General features: G+C 43.4%; 1 protein-coding gene across 6 annotated transcripts in view; it reads right to left on the bottom strand.

Moving 5' to 3' along the window:
- ARHGEF28 (Rho guanine nucleotide exchange factor 28) overlaps positions 1–20,811 on the bottom strand; it is a 341,373-nt gene that overhangs the window by 79,466 nt on the left and 241,096 nt on the right. For all 6 annotated transcript variants that reach the window (XM_021084443.1, XM_021084441.1, XM_021084442.1 and 3 more), the window contains 7 exons: positions 16,305–16,428; positions 15,847–15,979; positions 6,837–6,892; positions 5,546–5,594; positions 3,085–3,229; positions 2,883–3,010; positions 1,483–1,623 (listed from right to left, as the gene is read on the bottom strand). In XM_021084443.1, coding sequence (XP_020940102.1) covers positions 1,483–1,623; positions 2,883–3,010; positions 3,085–3,229; positions 5,546–5,594; positions 6,837–6,892; positions 15,847–15,979; positions 16,305–16,428 — 776 coding nt within the window. The remainder of the gene's footprint in view (positions 1–1,482; positions 1,624–2,882; positions 3,011–3,084; positions 3,230–5,545; positions 5,595–6,836; positions 6,893–15,846; positions 15,980–16,304; positions 16,429–20,811) is intronic.

The following is a 20,811-nucleotide window of genomic DNA, read 5'->3' as shown; positions in this document are numbered from 1 at the left end:
AGAAAGTAAAAAGACAACTCAAATAATGGGAAGATGGAGTTCCCATCATGGCTCAGCAGAAACGAATCCGACTAGGAACCATGAGGTTGTGGGGTTCAATCCCTGGCCTCGCTCAGTGGGTTAAGGATCCGCCACTGCCGTGAGCTGTGGTGTAGGTCGCAGATGTGGCTCTGATCCTGCATGGCTGTGGCTGTGGTGTAGGCCGGCGGCTGTACCTCCAATTTAACTCCTAGCCTAGGAACCTCCATATGCTGCAGGTGTGGCCCTAAAAAAGCAAAAATAAATAAATAAATAATAAAATAAATGAATAAATAAATACGTAAATAAAATAAAAGAGAGACAATGGGATTTTCTACTCTGGTGCAGTGTGTTAAAGGATCCAGCATAGGTAACAGCTATTGTTTGGATTCCATCCCTGGCCCAGGGACTTCCACATGCCCTGGGTGAGGTCATTAAAAAAAAATTTTTAATAAATATAATGAGAGAGACAAAGAAGAGAGAAGGAAGGATTTTCCCTTGAGCACAGACTTTCTGATCCAAAGGCCATGCTGTGAACTACTCTGTACTGTTGTTCATCCCAAATGGGTTAGATTATTTTTAATAATATATGAAATCAATAAATAATGAAAAATTGCTATCTAATAGAAATTGCATGAGAAATACTAAAGGGGACAGCATCACCCTTTCCAAAGGAACTCCCACAGCTGCGGCCCTAGATAGATTTCCCAGCATGAGCACACATCAGCTCATCGGACCTGCACAGCCACTGCCACACGCAGGTGAGAAGGGGCCCTCAGCTCGCTGGACTCTATGGTTCATGCTTTGCACACACAGGATTAGTGCCAACTAAGAGCTAGTCTCGTCTTTAAAGGAAGGTATCTTCTTGAACCACTTCTTAGCATCTACTTTATACTTTAAAATTTTTTAAACTTCAATTTTTCCTAACCAGCCTATAATTTGACTTCCCCTATTTCAGACTAACTTGATCCCAAATAGCAAGAAATAGGAAACCCTCCTGCAGTTGAATCCATACTCAACACTGCGGCACACAACCACACAAGGCCCTAATCCAGCTGCTGCCAGTCCCACTGTGTCTATGTGAGTGGCAGTCCCTGGTGTGATGACAGGGCCATAAGTACAGCAGCCTTATCGACCTTAACATATGTGAGCATTCCCTGTGATTCTTATGAGAGGAGAGGTAAAAGAATGCCCTAAGTAAACTTGAAAAGGCTAGAAGAAAGAAAATTTGCTCTGTCCCAGCTACAAACAATGCCTCATTTAAGCCTCACGACATTGAACCCCAACTATCATCCCCATTTTACAAAAGGAAAAACTAAGGTCCAGGTCAGTTAAATATTTTATGAGACCAAGTAATCAGGACTTGGACCCAGGCTTGAATCTAGGTCTGTGTGGTTTCAAATTCCATGCTCTTTCCTCTGCACCACACCGCTGCAGCCCAAGAAGCATGTTTGCAACGCTTACCAAAAATGACGTCCTGTCTTTTGATGACATCCTTCTCCTGCTTACTACAAAATGAGGGGTCCACCACCAGACTCCAAGATTCTGCTTCCAACTCCTGGGCGTCACCACTGAGGTCACTCCACAGAGACGAATCCACGACGTCTAAGTTGGGTTGAAAAGGGAAAAGCCAAGAGTGGGGTAACACACATAACCTGAACACATCTTCCCAAATGCCCGCGTTTATGGATCATCACCCTACATAAACCTGCTGTGCACACAGAAACAACTCAGCCAAAGCATTGCTGATGTGGAGTTGAAACATTTGAAACCAAACTAGGGCAACGGTGGAAATCAAGACAGCTCTCGTGAAAGCAAAGCAGAATCAGGTGTTAAAACAGTGACTGCGTACAGGCAAAAAAAAAAAAAAAAAAGGAAAATTCTTTGGTTTGTTTGATTTGGCTTGCTCTCATTTTAGTTTTATTTTTGGTAACCTGCAGAGTCCACAGTATGCTCACAGAATCTTGAACCCTCTGATTTCTTTTACCCTGGGTTACTCTGCACCATTTAGTCAAAGCTCATGTTGTGTCTATCTGCTTCATTTGCACTTTACCTGGCTTGCTGTCCTTCCTGGGAACATGAAGCAGGTGTAAGGACTCGAGTCATGGGAGAGTACAGATTCTTCTAACAGAATTTCACAACACTCCCCCCCCCCACCACACACACACACACACACACACACACACACACCCTTCAGGAAAACTAAATCCTATTTATCAACACAGCACTCCTTAGATTCCAGCTCAGAGAAGTAAAGAGGCAGTGACAATGGATTTGAAACAAACAGATTCCTGGGGAAGAGTTTGCTCCTTTCTCTCATCACAACTCTCTTTTCATTTGGTTTTCCTTTGCTTATAAATGCAGCGTGGATATAACATGCAATTCCCCAGACTGTCCTATCCTACAACATATTTTTTTAAAATGGCTTTTATTCCTCCTTGAAGTAGGAGGCAACAGATGGGGATAAATCCCGCAGAGATCCAAGCAAGCTCAGTCTTAAGTAAGTGAAACACATATTTTTAATGCATGAGCCTATCCCAATTCACCAACAGTGGTAAGACTTTTTCAAAGAACAGCAAGCACACCACGTACTTCTCTCTCTTCATTATGTTTATGACATACTCTTTGGGGAATACGGCCGTTTAAAAAATATATCATGGTTCCTGGGTCACTGTCCGGAAGTCACTTCCAGGGCTACATTTTCCTTCTTTTTATCAGAAGAACCTGGACCTTAAGGACACCATGAAACAGAATTCTTTTCAAAGGAACAGAGCATATGTTTCAATTTCATGTCCTTCAGAAAACATTCCTCTTAGCAAAGGCTCACAGAAACACGAGTAAATGCCAAGGCACCTTCTCCTCACCTTCCATTAAGAGGGAGTCGGTGGAGGGAGATGAACCCATGGGCTGGAACAGCTCATCAGAGTGGGACCTGCTTCTCCAGGTGCTGCCATCACTCTCAGACTCCAGGGATGTCCCCGACCTCCTGAAGCTGGAGGGACAGGAAGAAGAGTCAGCCCAGCAGCGGCTCCGAGACATCCGGGCGTCAGACCACCCGAGTCTTACCTTTCCAAGGCGGTGCCTGGGACACTCCTGGACAGCGGGTGGACCTGGCTGGCCATTTCCTTTCTCCCCGTTGGCAACCCAATAGGCATAGAGGAGGAAGGGTGCAGGGAGAGACCAGGCGGTGGGCCGTCTCTTAATGAAGAATCTGGAAATCAGAACAGATGCTTCATGGGTTTCCACAGGGGGCAGTAATCCCAACGAGCACAGGGAGTCACTTCGAAGCCACGAAGCTGAATGTTCCAATGGCCTCTTCTAATGTCACATGCCAGCCTTGAAAGCAATCGCCCAGCCACATCCCGACACCTGCTTCAAATGTCCCTTCCAGTTCCCACCCTTCTGGTACCCAGGCTGGAGGCACTTGGAGATTGTGGAGAGCTGGGGTGACACAAACAAACAGGAGACTGGAATGGGGAAACACAGGGACTGCTGCCCATAAACCACTGCTTGTACTCCTCAGAGCCAGCTCTAAATAGATGCAAGGTGTTATTAGCACTATTAACAGACTGCACATTGGGTGTATAAACAAGCACACACACACAGTGCATCAACAGACTAGAACAATGCTGGCAGGTCTGTTCTCTGTGCTATAAGAATGTCAGGCAGGTAAAACCTACAAGCCAAGCTGGGCTGTCCTCTCTCACCTAAAGAGAAGGAAGTGGTGCCCTGGGACCTTTCTGGTCAGAATGAAATGTTAGGGGCATCCATGCATTTGCATTTCACGTGTACTAAAAGTACCTCTCCGAAAACATTTCAATCGTCTAATACTATGCGTCTAATACTACACCTTTCTCAAGTAATGGGGGAAAAACTCAAACGGAACCCCAAGATATTAGAAAGGAATTTACACATGGATGAGGTAATTTTACCCTGATGACTCCTAAGTTAAGAGAGGGAATAGACAGTATTCTATCAGCTGTGAGATGCTTTTTAAATCTTTTCATGCTTAACCTTATGAAATTGAGGGGCACCTTACAATTGAGGTCGCAGGGACTTCTGGTGAAGAAGCTGGGGAGTAAATAATGTCACGCTCATTACTGCTTGCACTAGTTTACCCTTGTGTAACATCACACGCAATCACATGTCACTATCAATTTGCACTTCACCGACTTCAGTTCAAGTGCTTTTTAAAATACCGGTCACACCGCTGCAGCATTGAAATGATAAGTGACCACACACTTAAAACGCCTGCCACCAGGCGAGCTATGTAATATTGAGGCAGAAGGAAATGCAAAATTGCTTACAACACAGCAAAGAATTTTCTAACTTAGGACAATGCTGTGATTGACCCTTGTGTACAGGGTAAAGAATGGCAAAGTCTTCCAATTATCTGAGAGAAATTGTTTAAATTTCAACAATGTACAACTCAAGAAAAAAAGAGAACCACTGAGCTTCATCATAGGCAAACAAAATGCAGGCGTGTTCTGAAATTTCACCATCATCCTGATGGAGCTGATGAGATCATGGTCTCAAGCATGGCTACTAAAAAGTACCAGGTTGGGAGTTCCCGTTGTGGCTCAGCAGAAATGAACCCAACTAGCATCCATGAGGATCCGGGTTCAAAACCTGACCTTGCTCAGTGGGTTAAGGATATGGCTTTGCCGTGAGCTGTGGTGTAGGTTGCAGACCAGGTCCAGATCCCGCGTTGCTGTAGCTCTGGCGTAGGCTGGCAGCTGCAGCTCCAATTCAACCCCTAGCCTGGGAACTTGGTGTGGCCCTAAAAAGACAGAAAAAAAAAAAAAAGAAACAAAAACCAAAAAAAGAACACATAACTGGTTGCTCTGATGACAGGCTACAAAGACTGTTAAGAATCTTTTTTTTTTTTTTTTTTTTTTTTTTCATTTTTGGCCACCCTGTGCCATATGGAGCTCCCAGGCTATAGAGATCAGATCCCAGCTGTAGCTGCAGCAATGCCAGATCCCCAACCCACTGTGCTGAGCTTGGGTTTGAACCCACATCCCAGTGCTCCCAAGAGGCCACTGATCCATTGTGGATCAGCGGGAGCTCCCTAACTTTGTGATTCTTAAGAAGTGTGTGGCATATAATTGTTGAGACAAATATGTGCTACAGCTAGGAAAACAAAATTATGTGCATTTAATGAAGTGCTTCTCTCCCCCCCCCCAAAAGGTTGTTATCAATAGCGCATTTTATACTAGTCTACATCTCAGAATTGAGGCAACATCATAACATCATGAATAGAGGCAACCTCCTCTATTCAGCTCTCCCTAAGATCAAAGATCAAGTAATATAGAAAGCACAAAGGCTATTAGGCTGCCAAAGAAGTTTATGCCATTCTCAACTTCTTGTATAACTAAAAATTATGCCAATTTTGTCCAGCATATGCTATGAAAGAAGGAATAATTGGGAAAACGAAAGAACCAAAGGTGGGGGTATTTTACATTGGAAAAAATGTGCCGTACGTATGAAACTGAAAAAAGTTCTTGCCATTTTCCACATCACTTACTTCCAAGGATGGTCTGTGGTTTGTTCTTGTTATATTTCTCTTGGAATTTCTGTAAAGAACATTAGACACACACACAAATAAGATCAAAGCACCACTGAGCTACAAGATGTCCATCCAGTTACACAAAACAGGCTTCTTAACTAATCATTTGCGTTGTCATTTTGTTTTAAACAAAAAGGAATTCAAAGCAAAAGACATAAAATGCATCAAAGAGAAAAATGTTATGGTGATGAAATATATGAGGAAGGTGTCTCATCAAGCTCCCAGCTTCAGGAGTTCCTGTTGCGTCTCAGTGCTAGCAAATCCAACTAGTATCTGTGTGGACTCGGGTGGGATCCTGGGACCCGCTCAGTGAGTTAAGGATCCAGAGTTGCTGTGGCTGTGGCATAGGTCAGCAGCTACAGCTCCAATTCCACCCCTAGCCTGGGAACGTCCATATGCTGAGAGTGTGGCCCTAAAAAGATGAAAAATAAAAAAAGATCCTGCTTTAGTAAAATCCTGGGGGACTGAAAATCTCCAGCTCACATGTCACGATCAAGGCTCAAAACGGACCTCTTATCAGAGCTGCCTTCCTCCTATTTGTTCTTGCTGTTCCTGGCTATTCCTCCCACCTGCAGGATACAACGACCTTGAGCACTGAAATGTCACCTTCAACTCTGTGACCTGACACAACATGAGATGCAAGTAACACAGAGTCAGGGACTCCAAATTTCCCTCTGAAGGACCATCATGCTCACTCATCATGCATTTCACACAGGGCTTGAGCAGGGGAGAGCAAGCAACAGGATGTAATGCCTCCAACAACTCAAGCCCACCCCCTCCCCCCAACACAGAGAACTTACTCTAGTTGGGTGGGCCTCATGCTGGGGTCCCAGGACCCACAGCATCATCTGGGAACTTGTTAGAAATGCAAATTCTCAGCAGCCACCCAGACCTACTGGATCAGAAATTCCGGAAGCAGGACCCAGAAATCTGAGTTTTAATGGGGCTTCTAGGTGATTCTGATGCTGGCAGATATTTGAGAATTACCGCTCTAGAGGGTGTGTGGGTGAACTAAGCAGGTCCTGACAGAAAGCCTACCCCCCCACCCCACCCCACATCACACAACACAAAGGGAGCTTTCCCTCTGTTTTTATATAATTTAAGTAAGTGTACACTTGGAGCATGCGTTATTTTATCACTACAACGACCACTTGAGAAATACATCTAATCATTAGTAACTCTAAACAGAGAACAAATAGCAACAATCCATATACAGGCAGATAATATTTGCACACGTCTGAGCAATTACCTTGTTACATGGAGGGGCGGCGTCTTTACAACCCTTATGTACATTTGCATTACAGTCTGAAACAAAGGGAAAAGAGAGACAAGTTTCCATCTTATTTAAGTTGATCTGAAATGCCTAAGACTACATCCTGCTTTTAAGGGTCATTATAACACACAACCATTAAAAAATATTTAGAAAACTTAAAAGGAAAGAAAATTATTATTATTATTATTATTATTATTATTATTTTATGGCTGCACCCGTGGCATATGGGGATTCCCAAGCTAGGGGTTGAATTGGAGCCCCACGCCAGAGCCACAGCAACATAGGATCTGAGCCACATCTGCGACCTACAGCACAGCTCACACAATGCCAGATCCTTAACCCACTGAATGAGGCCAGGGATCGAACCTGTGTCCTCATGGCTACTCATTGCTGCTGAGCCACAACAGGAACTCCAAGAAAGATATTTAAGTCACATGGACACCCACTGCTGCAGCAGAGCACGCTGTTAATATTTTAGTTTCCTTGGAGATATCTGTCTCCGTTGCACAAGGTTTTGGTTTTTTGTTTGTTTGTTTTGTTTTGTCTTTTTGCTGTTTCTAGGGCCGCTTCTGTGGCATTTGGAGGTTCCCAGGCTAGGGATCAAATCGGAGCTGTAGCCGCCGGCCTACATCAGAGCCACAGCAACGCTGGATCCAAGGCACGTTTGCAACCCACACCACAGCGCACGGCAATGATGGATCCTTAACCCACTGAGCAGCCAGGGATTGAACCCGAAACTTCATGGTTCCTAGTTGGATTCGTTAACCACTGAGCCACGACGGGAACTCAAGCACAAGGTCTTATTGATTATGAAACCTGAAATCATGCATGACATACACTTCCATGTCTGCCTGAGAATTCATTTACCACTACTTGCCCTATATTGACAAGGGACTTCTGACCTCTGGCAACCACCCACTCTCATACTAGGTAAAATAAGAGGAGGAAAGAAAGAAAAATGCACAACAGTGTGAGGAAAAAAAAAAACTACTGGGAGTTCCCGTCATGGCTCAGTGGTTAACGAATCCGACTAGGAACCATGGGGTTGCAGGTTCGATCCCTGGCCTTGCTCATTGGGTTGAGGATCTGGCGTTGCCATGAGCTGTGGTGTGGGTTGCAGATGCAGCTCGGATCCCACCTTGCTGTGGCTCTGGCGTAGGCCGGTGGCTATAGCTCTGATTAGACCCCTAGCCTGGGAACCTCCATATGCCACAAGAGCGGCCCAAGAAGTGGCAAAAAGACAAAAAAAAAAAAAAAAAAAAAAAAAAAAAAAAAAAAAAAGTACTGTCAGGCTCTAAGAGAATTCCTACTAACTAGAGGAAAACCAAATTCAAAGAGAAAAGTTATCAACTTGCCTAGCTTTTACTTCATGAAACAATGTGGCCTCATCTCACTGGAGGAAGTCCAGGCACACCTGGCCTGCCCCTTCCTGCCCACAGGCTCAGAGACCTCCCTGCACTGAAGCTGCTTCCTGCCAGGCTGCTGTCTTCTTGCCCTCGGTCCCCTGCCACCACACACCAGCACTGCAACACCCTCATCCTCCCACCTTGGCCTCTACATGCTCTGTATGTGATGGAGGAGCCTCTGGCTCATCAGAAAGGTCATCAGAAAAACCCTACGGCAGGGGTAGAAGATCTCGCTGAGGTCCATCAAAACCACCCTGCAGAGCCTGTAGCCCCCTGAGAACCCAGCAAGACATTGAGCCCACCCCCTTCCTCCCACTCTAGCTCTGCAGAGGCATCTAGCCAACACCTCAAGGGCCAATGGGCAGAACCCAGACCACTCCATGTACTGGTCCTGCTGGTGAACATGGAAATCAGATGGCTTTCTTCTCATTCCAGCACAACAGAATGAAAGGAAAAGGAAAAAAGTAGAAGCTAGAAAACACCACAGACCCAAGTTATGCTGAAAACTCCCTGGGAGAGGGAGCCATGAGTATTACAAATCCAGAAGAGAAGAGAAAAATCTGGATATGTGAACTGCATCCTCCCGAAGAGACTCAACATAGACAAGAAATAGGATCAAAAGGCCATTCCACGCCAACAGGACGAGGAGGAAGTGGAGCTGTGTGAGAGGAGAAAGCACTACATGGAAAGAAAAAGAGCAAGAGCCGAACAAACGTAAACCAAACTGAGAAGAACCGATGTGACAAAGTATCCAAGCAGTGCTATGACACTGAACTTGAAAGAGTCCCTCCAGAATATGAAGACAAAGTAAATAATCTCAAACAGAAGATGTCAGACAAAGATGACAGATGACACTTCTCCATGGAAGAATCAGAAAAATGAGATCAGAAGTGACAACTGACAGCTACAACTGACAAAAACTTCTGTGAAGTTTCAAAACAACTGAAAAGGTAACATAGACGGTCTTACTGTTTTCTGGGGGAAAATCATTAAATGACACCTAGTCTCTGACAATATCCATATGACGAAAAAAAATGAAATCTTCAAGCATCTAGGCAGAAAAAAGCAGATTATCAACAAGCGAATGAGGTCAGGCAGCCCCCCGACTTTACTATTGTAACAGTAAATGCCCCAATAAAAGGGACCAGTGTTGACAGAGCCTTGAGGGGAAAAGGTTTGGCTGAAGAATTTATTTAGCCAGATAAAACTGGTTTTATTTTTTAAAGGAGCAAAGATGTACCCTTAGATATACAAGAGTCCAGAAAACAGATTACTCCAATACCCTCCTTGAAAAAAATTACATGAAATGCTATTGCCTATGAAGAGCAGAATCAGTATTAAGAGTTCGAGAATGGATTAGCTTTATTAAAGAAAATAAAAAAGAGCAAAAGGGAGCACTTCAACCAAACTAAATAATCACATGTAAAAAATTATTGTAAGTAGAGAACAAGATATAAATACCAAATTATTGTTGAAATAAAAAATTATTCTTGAGCTGCTTGAGAAGCAGCTTCAGTGCAGGGAGGTCTCTGAGCCTATGGGCAGGAAGGGCAGTGAATTAAGTATACTCATAGAGGCTTACAGGGAGGTGGAGGGGAAGGGGCAACTGTAAGGGAAATAAGAGTGTTTAATTATAAGACTTGCACAGCCTTGAAGTTATTATTAGTAGATATTAAAAGAACATACCTTGCCAAATCCCAGAGAAGATAAAAACCAACAACACGTGGTCTAAATAGCTAAACCAGACATCAAGGAAAACAGCAAAGAATGATAAAAGAGAACTGATAGTTGTAAAATTAAATGTAAATAAGGAAAAAACCCTCATTATAAAGCAAGGTCTCTCATTTACACTACAGATTACCTACAGCTAAATTAAAGACACACATCCTAAATCGAAAACACAGAAATAGTTGAGAGAAATACAATCCAAAGGAAAGCAAGAGGAATATTAGCTTTAGACAAAGTAAAATTCTTGCAAAAGGCATTTAACTGCAAGAGGGTAATTTTATGTTTGTGAAAGTTAAATCGGCAATGAAGCAGTGATTAGTACACTGTGCACCCAAATAATGTAAGATCAAAATATAAGCAGTGTGGGAGTTCCTGCTGTGGCACAGTGGCTTCGGAATTCAACCACAGTGAATCAGGTCACTGTGGCATCACAGGTTCAATCCACAGCCAGTTAAGGATCTGGCGATGCCACAGCTATGGCTCAGATTCAATCTCTGGCCTGGGAATATGTGTGTGTGTGTGTGTGTGTGTGTGTGTGTAGTGTACCTATATAGTGAATGTACACACACATATATATAGCGTACATATATATAGCGAATGTACATACATATATAGTGAAACCTATTTATAAATATGGAGAAATTTATAGAAATACAGTATTTATGGAAAACTAGCAACTCAGGTTTTAATATAGAATACAGATACCAAGATTTTGAACATTTATGTAATTTGTTTATATCATGTCATGTTTTTAAGATCATAAACCTTCATCTTCACAATTAAAAAAATACATCCATGAAATAGGATTATTTACCAATATCAGCAATTTGCACATGTCATACTCTCTTACTCAATATAAAAAACTTAAAACTTAAACCAAAATTTAAACCCCCAATACTTCTCTTCCCAAAAAAATATAAATCTTAAAACTTCTAAAAAACTGTTCATTAAAGAGGACATTGAACACGTATCTGAACTCATTCTAGAATTTAATCTAAGGCAATAATCAAAGATGTGGGCAGTGATATGTACAAAAGAATGCTGTGACATTATTTATGTTGTGAAAAGAAATTGCAAAAAAAGTCTGAAATGTAAAATAAGGAACAATTAATACATTTGATATCATCAAGTGAGATATTAGCACAAAAATCTGAGCTTTTAATAGTTAGAAGGGACTCCATTAGAATATGAACAGCGGCGTTCCTGTGATGGCTCAGCAGTAAGGAACACAACTAGTACCCATGAGGACGCGGGTTCGATCCCTGGCCTCGCTCAGTGGGTTAAGGATCCCGTGTTGCTGTGGCTGTGGTGTGGGCTGGCAGCTGCAGCTCTGATTCAACCCCTAGCCTGGGAACTTCCATATGCTGCAGGTGTGGCCCTAACAAGATAAATAAATCAAGAACAGCAATTTCCACTAGGTGGTAAGTCAGGATAAGCTTCAGTTTCTCCTTAAACCCTGTATCTTCTATGAATCCTATTGCATTGAAACTAATAATAATAATGGCCATTTTAAAAGCTAAATATGTCCTATGTACTTTCAGTGCTTTTCATCTTCCGTTAAAACTTCCCTGACAATTCATTTGACCAACTTAGAATGAACCAACATACTCTGCCCTCCAACAACCTGCCCTTCAGTGAGCCCTCAGCTTTCCATCAGCCAGTAACCACAGACAGGTGTCTAAGGGCCCAGCCTGGAGAGAGCTCCTGGAGGGGATACAAAAGAACCACTGTGTGACCACTGTGTGACTTCCAGCCTATTCTGGAAGCTGAAATCAGCAGAGAATGTACATTCCCCAGGATTAAATGGGATGATAAAGAGTCTAAGTGTGTGTGACGTGCAGGAGCTTAGGCCACAGGGGGCAGAGAAGCCCTCCTAAGACGAGGCTAGAAATCTGGCTGATGTAGAGGCCTAGGAGGGACTGAGAGACAGGAGCTTATCAAGAGAGAGGGGGGAGTTCCCATCATGATGTAGCGGAAATGAATCCGACTAGGAACCATGAGGTTGCCGGTTCAATCCCTGCCCTTGCTCAGTGGGTTAAGGATCTGGCATTGTTGTGAGCCGTGGTGTAGGTTGCAGATGCAGCTCAGATCCTGCATTGCTGTGGCTGTGGTGTAGGCAGTGGCTACAGCTCTGATTAGACCCCTAGCCTGGGAACCTCCATATGCCTCGAGTGCAGCCCTGGAAAAAAAAAAAAAAAAAAAAAAAAAAGGACAAACGACAAAAAAAAAAGAAGGGATGGGGCAGGAAAGCACACACAGTAGGAGAAAAGGACAGCAGGCCTGGCAAGGCCTCTGGGCGTAAACAAAGGCTGAAGAGGGAAGTAACAGCAGGACCAGCCAGCAGGAAGCAGGTAGAGCTGGACACGCATCTGAAGAGCCTGGGCTTAGTCCAATAAACAAGAGAGAGGTCCTCAACTGTATGTGGGCAGATGGAAGCAGTGTTCCACTAAGATGAACGTGCTAAAAAAATCCAGAATAAGCTGTCAGCAAAGAAGATCCTGGGAGAGAGTGGAAACTAGGACAGTCGGCTGTCAGCAGCCCAGAGGTGATGATAAGAAGCCACCGGAGGAGTTCCCATCGTGGTGCAGGGGAAATGGATCCAACTGGGAACCATGAGATTGCGGGTTCGATCCCTGGCCTTGCTCAGTGAGCTAAGGACCAGCGTTGCCGTGAGCTGTGGCGAAGGTTGCAGGCAAGGTTTGGATCCTGCATTGCTGTGGCTCTGGTGTAGGCCGGCAGCTATAGCTCCGATTCAGCCCCCTAGCCCAGGAACCTCCATATGCCGAGGGTGCAGCCCTAAAAAGGACAAAACACAAACAACAACAACAAAAAAGAAGCCCCGGGAGCAGGGATAATGAGCAAGGAAATGAAAGAGGGACCATGTAGACTGAGATGACAGAAGGGAAGAGGAGGTGCCAGTCCACATGCCCAAGGTTCGAGCTGATACCATGAACAGAGCAGAAAGAAGGGCCTTCTGCATGTGGAGTGTGAGGTGGGTTTTAAGACACACCATCCGGAAAATCTCTGGATAATGACGCCCACAGATCTGGAGTGATCGGGACAGTCTTGGTTTATACCATAGTCCTGCCATAATTACCAAAAGGGGCCACAAGTTCCCTGGGCACGCAGCCCCTGGACAGATGGCAGTAAAAAGGGAGGGATAAAGAAGTGAATCTGGGAAGAAGAGGTCTATGTATCGCTGCTTAGAGCAAAAGGTTGGGTGACTATACTTAGAAATAACAATTGCGTTTGGACGGGACTCAGAGTTAGGAGAAAGGAGACAATGCAGGCGGTTAAGAGGAGTCGGTGCCATGGAAAAGAGGACACCTGCCCAAAGGAAGGGACGATAAACACTGATACAGGAGAGAGATCAGTGCATCTGAGAACAGGAATGAGGAAGGGGGCTCAGACCTGGCTAGAAAGTGAGTCTGAGTTTCCGTGAAGAGCAGGACTTCTATTAAGCAGTAGAGACAGAGGGCAAAATGCTGGTGGTTAAGGAAAAAGTGGCAGAGATGGACACAGAGCCCTGAGTGGAGGTCACCCAACCTGAGTTTGTCTGAAATGAGGGGAGAGCAAGGTCGTCGATGTGGCCCAAGGGATCCCGTGCTTCGAACGTGAGAGGAGCCACTGCCTATGAAACGCAGGTGTCACACCAATAAACTGCTGACAGGAAGTCAAGCTGGAAACAGTCCACACACACCATGTGGAGTAAACGTCTAAAAAGTCCGAAAATTCAATCACAGCCAAACAGCCTGATGCCATTTCAGGTCCCATAAAAGAAAGGAACCAAGTCTCCAAGGAAAGCAAAGTTCAAGCTGATGTGAAGCATCATCAACGACAGCGTGAATGCACACATTTAAATTTTTTTTCTTTTTTTTTTAAGGGCCGCACCCACAGCATATGGAAGTTCCCGGGCAAGGAGTCGAATCGGAGCTGCAGCTGCCAGCCTACACCACGGCCACAGCAACGCCAGATCCTTAACCCATTGAATGAGGCCAGGGGTTGAACCTGAATCTTCATGGGACACTATGTTGGGTTCTTAACCCAATGAGCCACAAAGAAACTCCATATACATTTAAAAAAAAATTTTTTTTGGTCTTTCTGTCTTTTTAGGGCCGCACTCATGGCAAATGGAGGTTCCCAGGCTAGGGGTCCAATTGGAGCTATAGCTGAGGGCCTCCACCACAGCCACAGCAACATGGGATCCAAGCAGTGGTCTGTAACCTACGCCACAGCTCACAGCAATGCCGGATCCTTAACCCACTGAGTGAGCCCAGGGATCAAACTCGCATCCTCACTGATGCTAATCGGGTTCGCTAACCACTGAGCCATGACGGGAACTCCACATTTAAATGTTTAATTCAATCATTGCCGAGTTGTGTAATGAAGAACTTTACCCATAACCCTTCCCTGCTCTTTACTTCCCTGTATGCTCCCACCCCACCTAATTCTGGCCACCACCAATTACCATGAAATGGATTTCACCCTCTCTAGGCCTGAGATCTTTTGTGCTGAATTATTCTTGCACGCCACAAATATTTACCAAGCACTTATGATGCACAAGCATTGTTCTGGGTACTGTGGATCCAATAGAGAAGAAAATCAACAGATAAAAATCCTTCCACATAGAATTTATATTCTGAGGAAGGAAACAGATAATAAAATTGATACGTGAAGCAGAGAGTTAGATGATGATAAAAAGGGAGGGAAGAAGAGGTGTTGGAATGAGCCAAGCATAGGGTGGTCAGGAAAGGCTTGACTAGGGGATTTTATCTGAGCACATCTGAAGGAGGCGAGGGGGCAGAGGTGTGTCTACCTGCGGGGAGAGGCCTGCAGGCAGAGGGAACAGTAAGAAAGGTGCCATGGCAGGAGTGCGTCTGGCGTGCTGGAAGAACAGCAAAGACGCCAGAGAGACTGAAGCAGAGGAGAGGGGCGAGGGGACAACAGGAGAGATCATGGGGGCCCTTGCAGCCACTGTCCAGGCTTTGTCCATCCTCGGGGATGGCAGGAAGCAGACAGAGGATCTGAAACCGGGATACATTCTATGACAAACTCATCTGGTCTGAGGTTTTTGAGAACTATGATTTTGGAGTAAAAGCACAAGGAAACCAGCTGCAGAGCTATTGAAATGGTGGCTTTAGACCAGGGTGATAATAATGGCAGGGCTGAGAAGTAGCTGGCTTCCATATATTTTTTGAAGACAGAGCCTAGAAGAAGGCTAAAGGATTGGATGTGGATCAAGAGAAAGAGAGGCATAAAGAAATAAATACGCCAAGATTTGGGCCATGAGCATTTGATTGGAATGATGGAACTGCCATTAACTAAGAGGATCGACTTGTCAGTGGGCACAGGAGGTGGAGGACAGAGATCCATTTGGGATATGCAACGTGAGCTGCTGTTCAGACATCCGAGTAGAGACACTAGTAGTTGGGGAGGTATACAAGGTTGGGGTTCTGGGAGACTGTCAATTGGGGACCAAAAGTATAGACTCAACCATCATGAGTCACTGCTTGGTAATAAAAACCACATAAAAAGGAGCTCCCTGGTGGCTCAGTGGGTTAAGGATCTGGTATTGTCACTGCTGTGGCTCAGGTTTGATGACCCGGGAACCTCTGCATGCTATGGGTGTGGCAAAGAAAGGAAGAAAGGAAGGGAGGAAGGAAGGAAGAAAAAGAGAAAGAGAGAGAGGGAGGAAGGGAGGAAGGAAGGAAGAAAAACAATTGAAGAAATCACACATATACACAAAAACAAAAGTCTATGTGAAGCTGCTTAGCAATGGCACTCTTCTCAGGAAGCTTCCTGTCTGGGGCAGCAAGACATGAAAACAGCACACACAGAGTGCAAGAACTTACTGGAACACTGGAACGACTCTTTCCCCAGGAGAGTTTTATCACAAACCCAACACGGCAGGACCCCAGAGAATGTTCCAGGGACAAATTGATGTCGACTCAGTTTCTCTTTGTCTTTGGCATCCTTGCCTTTTGTCTTCAGATGTGGCAGCAGCAGCAATGTGGGGGAATAAGAAAAAAGGAATGCTGAGAATCGGCTGACGTACAGAAGTCGCGCAAAGTCTCCAAGCGTTCTATCAGACTACAGGGACCGCACATGGAGAAGCACAGAAACGCCAAGATCCACCAGCACCCGGGATGTGGTCTCAGTGTTTCTAACAACCCGGATGATACTCCCTAAGAAATACAGAGGATTTCAAATATGGGCATAAAACTTAAGGTAAGTGACTTCAAAGGGAAAGCGGAAACTGTACCAGTTGCTCTATACTGTGTAGGAGACACAGACACAAAACCCCACGTACCTTAGATTTATTCCGAGGGCTGGTCATCCTGTTCATGAGGAAGCTGAATGTTCGGCTCACTTTGTATTTTTCAGACTCCGATTTGGCAGGTATGATGCATTTATCCCACTCTTCTTCCTGAATTCTACAAAAAGGCATCTGTTACCAAGGCTTATGAGACTTAATAGAGGGAGCAAAAAACAGCAGCTGTACACCTGTGTTTATGAATGACACAGAGGTATATTTTCTACATGTTTTTACAAGACATGTTGTACATACATATAAACACAGAGATGTATTTTATACATGTTTTTACCCGTACTTTATACATATGTATTTGCACACCTATTTTTCAGGTTTTAATGGTCATTCTAAAGATAGAATAGATACTATTAAAAACACATCTAACAGATGAATGGGTGGATAGGTGGATAAAGCAAAAATCTCACTGTTAACAACTACAGAATCTAAGTGGTGGAAATACGTATTCTAGTACCTAATTCTTTCGGCTTTTCTGTATACTTACAAATATTTCATATTAGAATAGTGGAGAAATAAAGGAACTCAGACATAATTTTACTCTGAAAACTGTTCCTCTTTCTGCTCACTATGCTAATAGAATTTTCCTAGCGCAGAGAAGCCAAATAACAAATGACATGAAACTGGATTTTATTTGTTTTTGGAACAGAGATAATGCTCAGCAGACACACATTTCCTTAGTCAACACGGCCTGAGAAAGACATCGCCTGCCTCATGGCTCCGTCCCTCCCACTCAATCAGGCTCTTTGCAACCTGAGACTCTCTAGGTTGCAAAGGAGAGAAGATTGTGGAAACTGCACCCCTCTGCAGCCCCCAGTAAGAGACAAGCTAGAGGCAATTGCACCCGATCTGTGAACACGCTGAACATCACTGATGTTCCTCTAGTCCACAGAATCATTCTTTCCAGCGGTGGGGGGGAGGGGGGAAGTCCCAGAGGTGAAGAAGAAACCTTCCCGGAACGTTTGTATTTCCCGTGGAACTTTCTCTGATGGCCTTATATTTCTAATATCATTACAGAGAGAGAAAGAGTGAAAATATTAAAGACGACCCTCTGCAGATTATGTCAGACAGGGTGAACATTTCACAACTGTCATTTCTCCTACGCCTTGAACTTCTCTTTGGTCCGCATTAGTGGAACCAGTTTTCAAAAGCAATCGTACTATTGATATGTATCGAAATACATACGATTACATTTTATGAAAATGCGTTCAATGACAACTTTCTAGGATTTCAGTTTTTCTCATCTGATCCAAGACTAAATTTTCTCTAATGCCCTTTCTCACTCTGACATATAATGTGTCTTTACCTGGTACATGCTAAACAAAACTAAGGTATTTACCCTCTATATTAGATAGTTGAGGGTTCAAACCTATGAGGGCATTTAGAATAAATAATCAGGGACCTCAGAGCTGCCTCTTGGTAACACAGATCTAAAGGTACAGGCAGGATGGTGTGTGTTCTGCCACTTGAATCCTGCAATTAGTGAATCTGGGTTTGCTACTTAGAGAAAAGAGTTGGAAAAAGTTAGAAAGGAAGAAGGTAAACAGAAGTGAATGTGCCCTACAACCACTCAGAGGAACACAAGGAACTCAGATGCTCTCATTTCCTTTCTATGGCCACAGCCATCTCCTTCGATGACTCCCTGGTTAATATCCATAAATTTCCATACCTCTTGTGTCTTAAGCATCCTAATTTGAAAAATTCATGGGATAATATTCAACAGGCTCACTTTTGGAATGGGGGGGTGGGTGGGAGGACCTGTTTGAGAGCTTAGAAAGAATCCTCTCTGCTCCTTTTGTGAGCCCACCAAGAGCCACCCAGTGCCTGAAAGGGGAGCAGCATGACGAGGACATCTAAATGTCGGGATGAAAGAATAATAAGGACAATGTGAATTCCGAGGTCAAGAAGCCCTCTGCACTACTTCGCAGCAGGAACACAACTATACTCTCTTAAAGAAAAGAAAATGAATTCTTGTTGACCCAACTCAGCTCCCAATTCCCCAGGCCTCGGAAGACTATATCAAGAACAAGGTTCCAGTTTTGATTTAAAACCTACAAATGCACCTCAACTACCATATATCTTATAGACTTCCACAACATGACATAAGATTATACCACTTAATTTGTAACTTTAAAGGTTGATTGGAGCCAAGACATGACAAAGTAAACTTAAAACCTTAAAACACTAAATATTAAAAACTCAGAATTGTCTCACATGGTAGATGTAGGAATATCAGAGACATGACCCACTTTCAGATTATGAGATTGGGAAACACTGTGTATCCTCTGGGCACATGCAGAAAATTGGCCAATTCCATGTTTCAAACCTAACTCTGTGGTTTTACTTGCGTAACAACTAGGTACTTTAGAGAAGAACTCAGAAGGGAAAAATCCTCAACTGCTTTCAACAACAGAATGTAAAAAGCTTTTCAATTTATAACAATCTGGAAAAAATTTACTTAAACTCTTTCAACATCCCAGAACAAGCATGTCTAACTCTATTATCAATTTGGTGACCAATGGAATTACCCACAATACAGTTTTAAAAGCCCCATTCTTTTTAATAGGTAATCAGACATTTACGGTATCTTAAAAATATGGATATAGCCTCAATATCTTAACCCTAAACCTATTATGTTTACTACGTATTTTTTTAAAAGAACTGGGCATCTATCTAAGTGGTTAAAAAAAAAAACCCAACTGTGATTGGGTCACTCTGCCGTACAACAGAAATTGAAGAAACATTGTAAATCAACTATATGTTAATTAAAAAAAAAAAAAGCTCTAACTATCCAAACTGAAAATTGACATGGTGATATTTCATCTTTGAACACTCAGATACTTAGGTTTCTTTTTTTTTTTTTAAAAAAAAGGTAATACATGTAATAGATTTAAAATAGATGGTGACAATCACATAACTGAGTCATGCCGTATCATCTTTAAGAAGCTGGGGTAGATCAAGTGTCTGCTCTGACAGGGATGAGTCTGCAAGGTCTGGAGCGAGCCCCCTTTTACCTGGTTGCATCCTTTTCCAGAAACTAAGCGGTGAACATAAACAAGGGAATTCTGAAGAAGGCAAGCCCTTGAGGAAATATAACATCACCAAAGCCAAGTAGTAGGTCGAGCCAGGGATCTTACTAGAGTATCCAACAAGATACCAGGGACACACTAGGTGAGATGAAAGGTCTATTCTGCCATACAGGACTAAGAAAGTGAGATGCTTTCAGGATGGAGACAGACAAATGAACAGTAAAGAAAGAGGAATGAGGGGATTCCCATCATGGCGCAGTGGAAATAAGTCTGACTAGGAACCATGAGGTTGTGGGTTTGATCCCTGGCCTCGCTCAGTGGGTTAAAGATCTGGTGTTGCCGTGAGCTGTGGTGTAGGTCACAGATGAGGCTCAGATCTGGTGTTGCTGTGGCTGTGGTGTAGGCTGGCAGCTATACCTCCGATTTGACCCCTAGCCTGGGAACCTCCATATGCCATGGGTGGGACCCTAAAAGGCAAAAAAAAAGGGGGGGGGTGAATAGGCTGCTTCCTATACATCCCATCCAAGTTAACACAATTTATAGGCTAATATTTAATCAATTATGACACTGGCTCTTTTAGTCTTAAATCCCTCTTCTAATGGAAAATATTTTTGATTAAAAAAAAATCTTTCCAATCCATCCATTACTTCTCCAATTATTAAAAAGATGGCAAAGAGAAGACTGCTAACCAAGATGATGCCAGGATGATGAATAAATTCCAGAGTTAGGCAGTAAATCACTTCAATGCAGTAATAAATATAAGCTGCTTAAAACAGTGCCAGGCACATAAAAACGCTCAACAATGCTCAGTTGGTGCAGCTCCTGCTGTCATGTTCGTCACTGCTCTGATGTCCTCTTCATCAGCAGCCTATTCTTACAGGGCAGTCTTAGTCTTTCTCTGTTTTTATCATTTCAAAATTTCTTTTCTGGTCTCCAAAACACAGGGATGAACAAAAGGAGATTTTTTTTTTCTTATTCATACTTTAAATCTAAGAGCAGAAGAGTCCATCTTGATCTATATAGTAAAAGGTTTGAGAGTTTGAGCATTAAAATCATTCAAATTAAAACCATTTTCCTCCTTTCCACGTGGTCTCTCAAAGCCAAACACTTGTGCCATTTATGCCAGTCCTGACATATCCCGGGGCTATTTCACAGGGTGATTCATGAGCAGTTAGTTTCTCAAGATCAACAGAACTCAACAATCCAGGCTGCTCACTAGTCAGCCTTCCAAGCTTTCCTTCAAGGACAGTTTTACCTTCTAGGGGAAAGAGCAGCTTAGGCGTCCAGCTTTCACATCTGTGTTTTAATAGGAAAACTGATATTGCTCCAAGTACTTTCTGTATCATTTATTCTTTGTTTCAAACCTAATTTTTTTTTTTTTTTTTTTTTTTTTTTTTTTTTTTTTTTTTTGCTTTTTAGGGCCGTACCTGCAGCATATGAAAGCTTCCAGGCTAGGGGTC

This window comes from Sus scrofa, chromosome 2 (assembly GCF_000003025.6).
Source record: "Sus scrofa isolate TJ Tabasco breed Duroc chromosome 2, Sscrofa11.1, whole genome shotgun sequence".
Classification (NCBI taxonomy): Eukaryota; Metazoa; Chordata; class Mammalia; order Artiodactyla; family Suidae; genus Sus; species Sus scrofa.
Note: the sequence above shows the minus strand (reverse complement) of the source record. Positions and strands in the feature narration are given on the sequence as shown.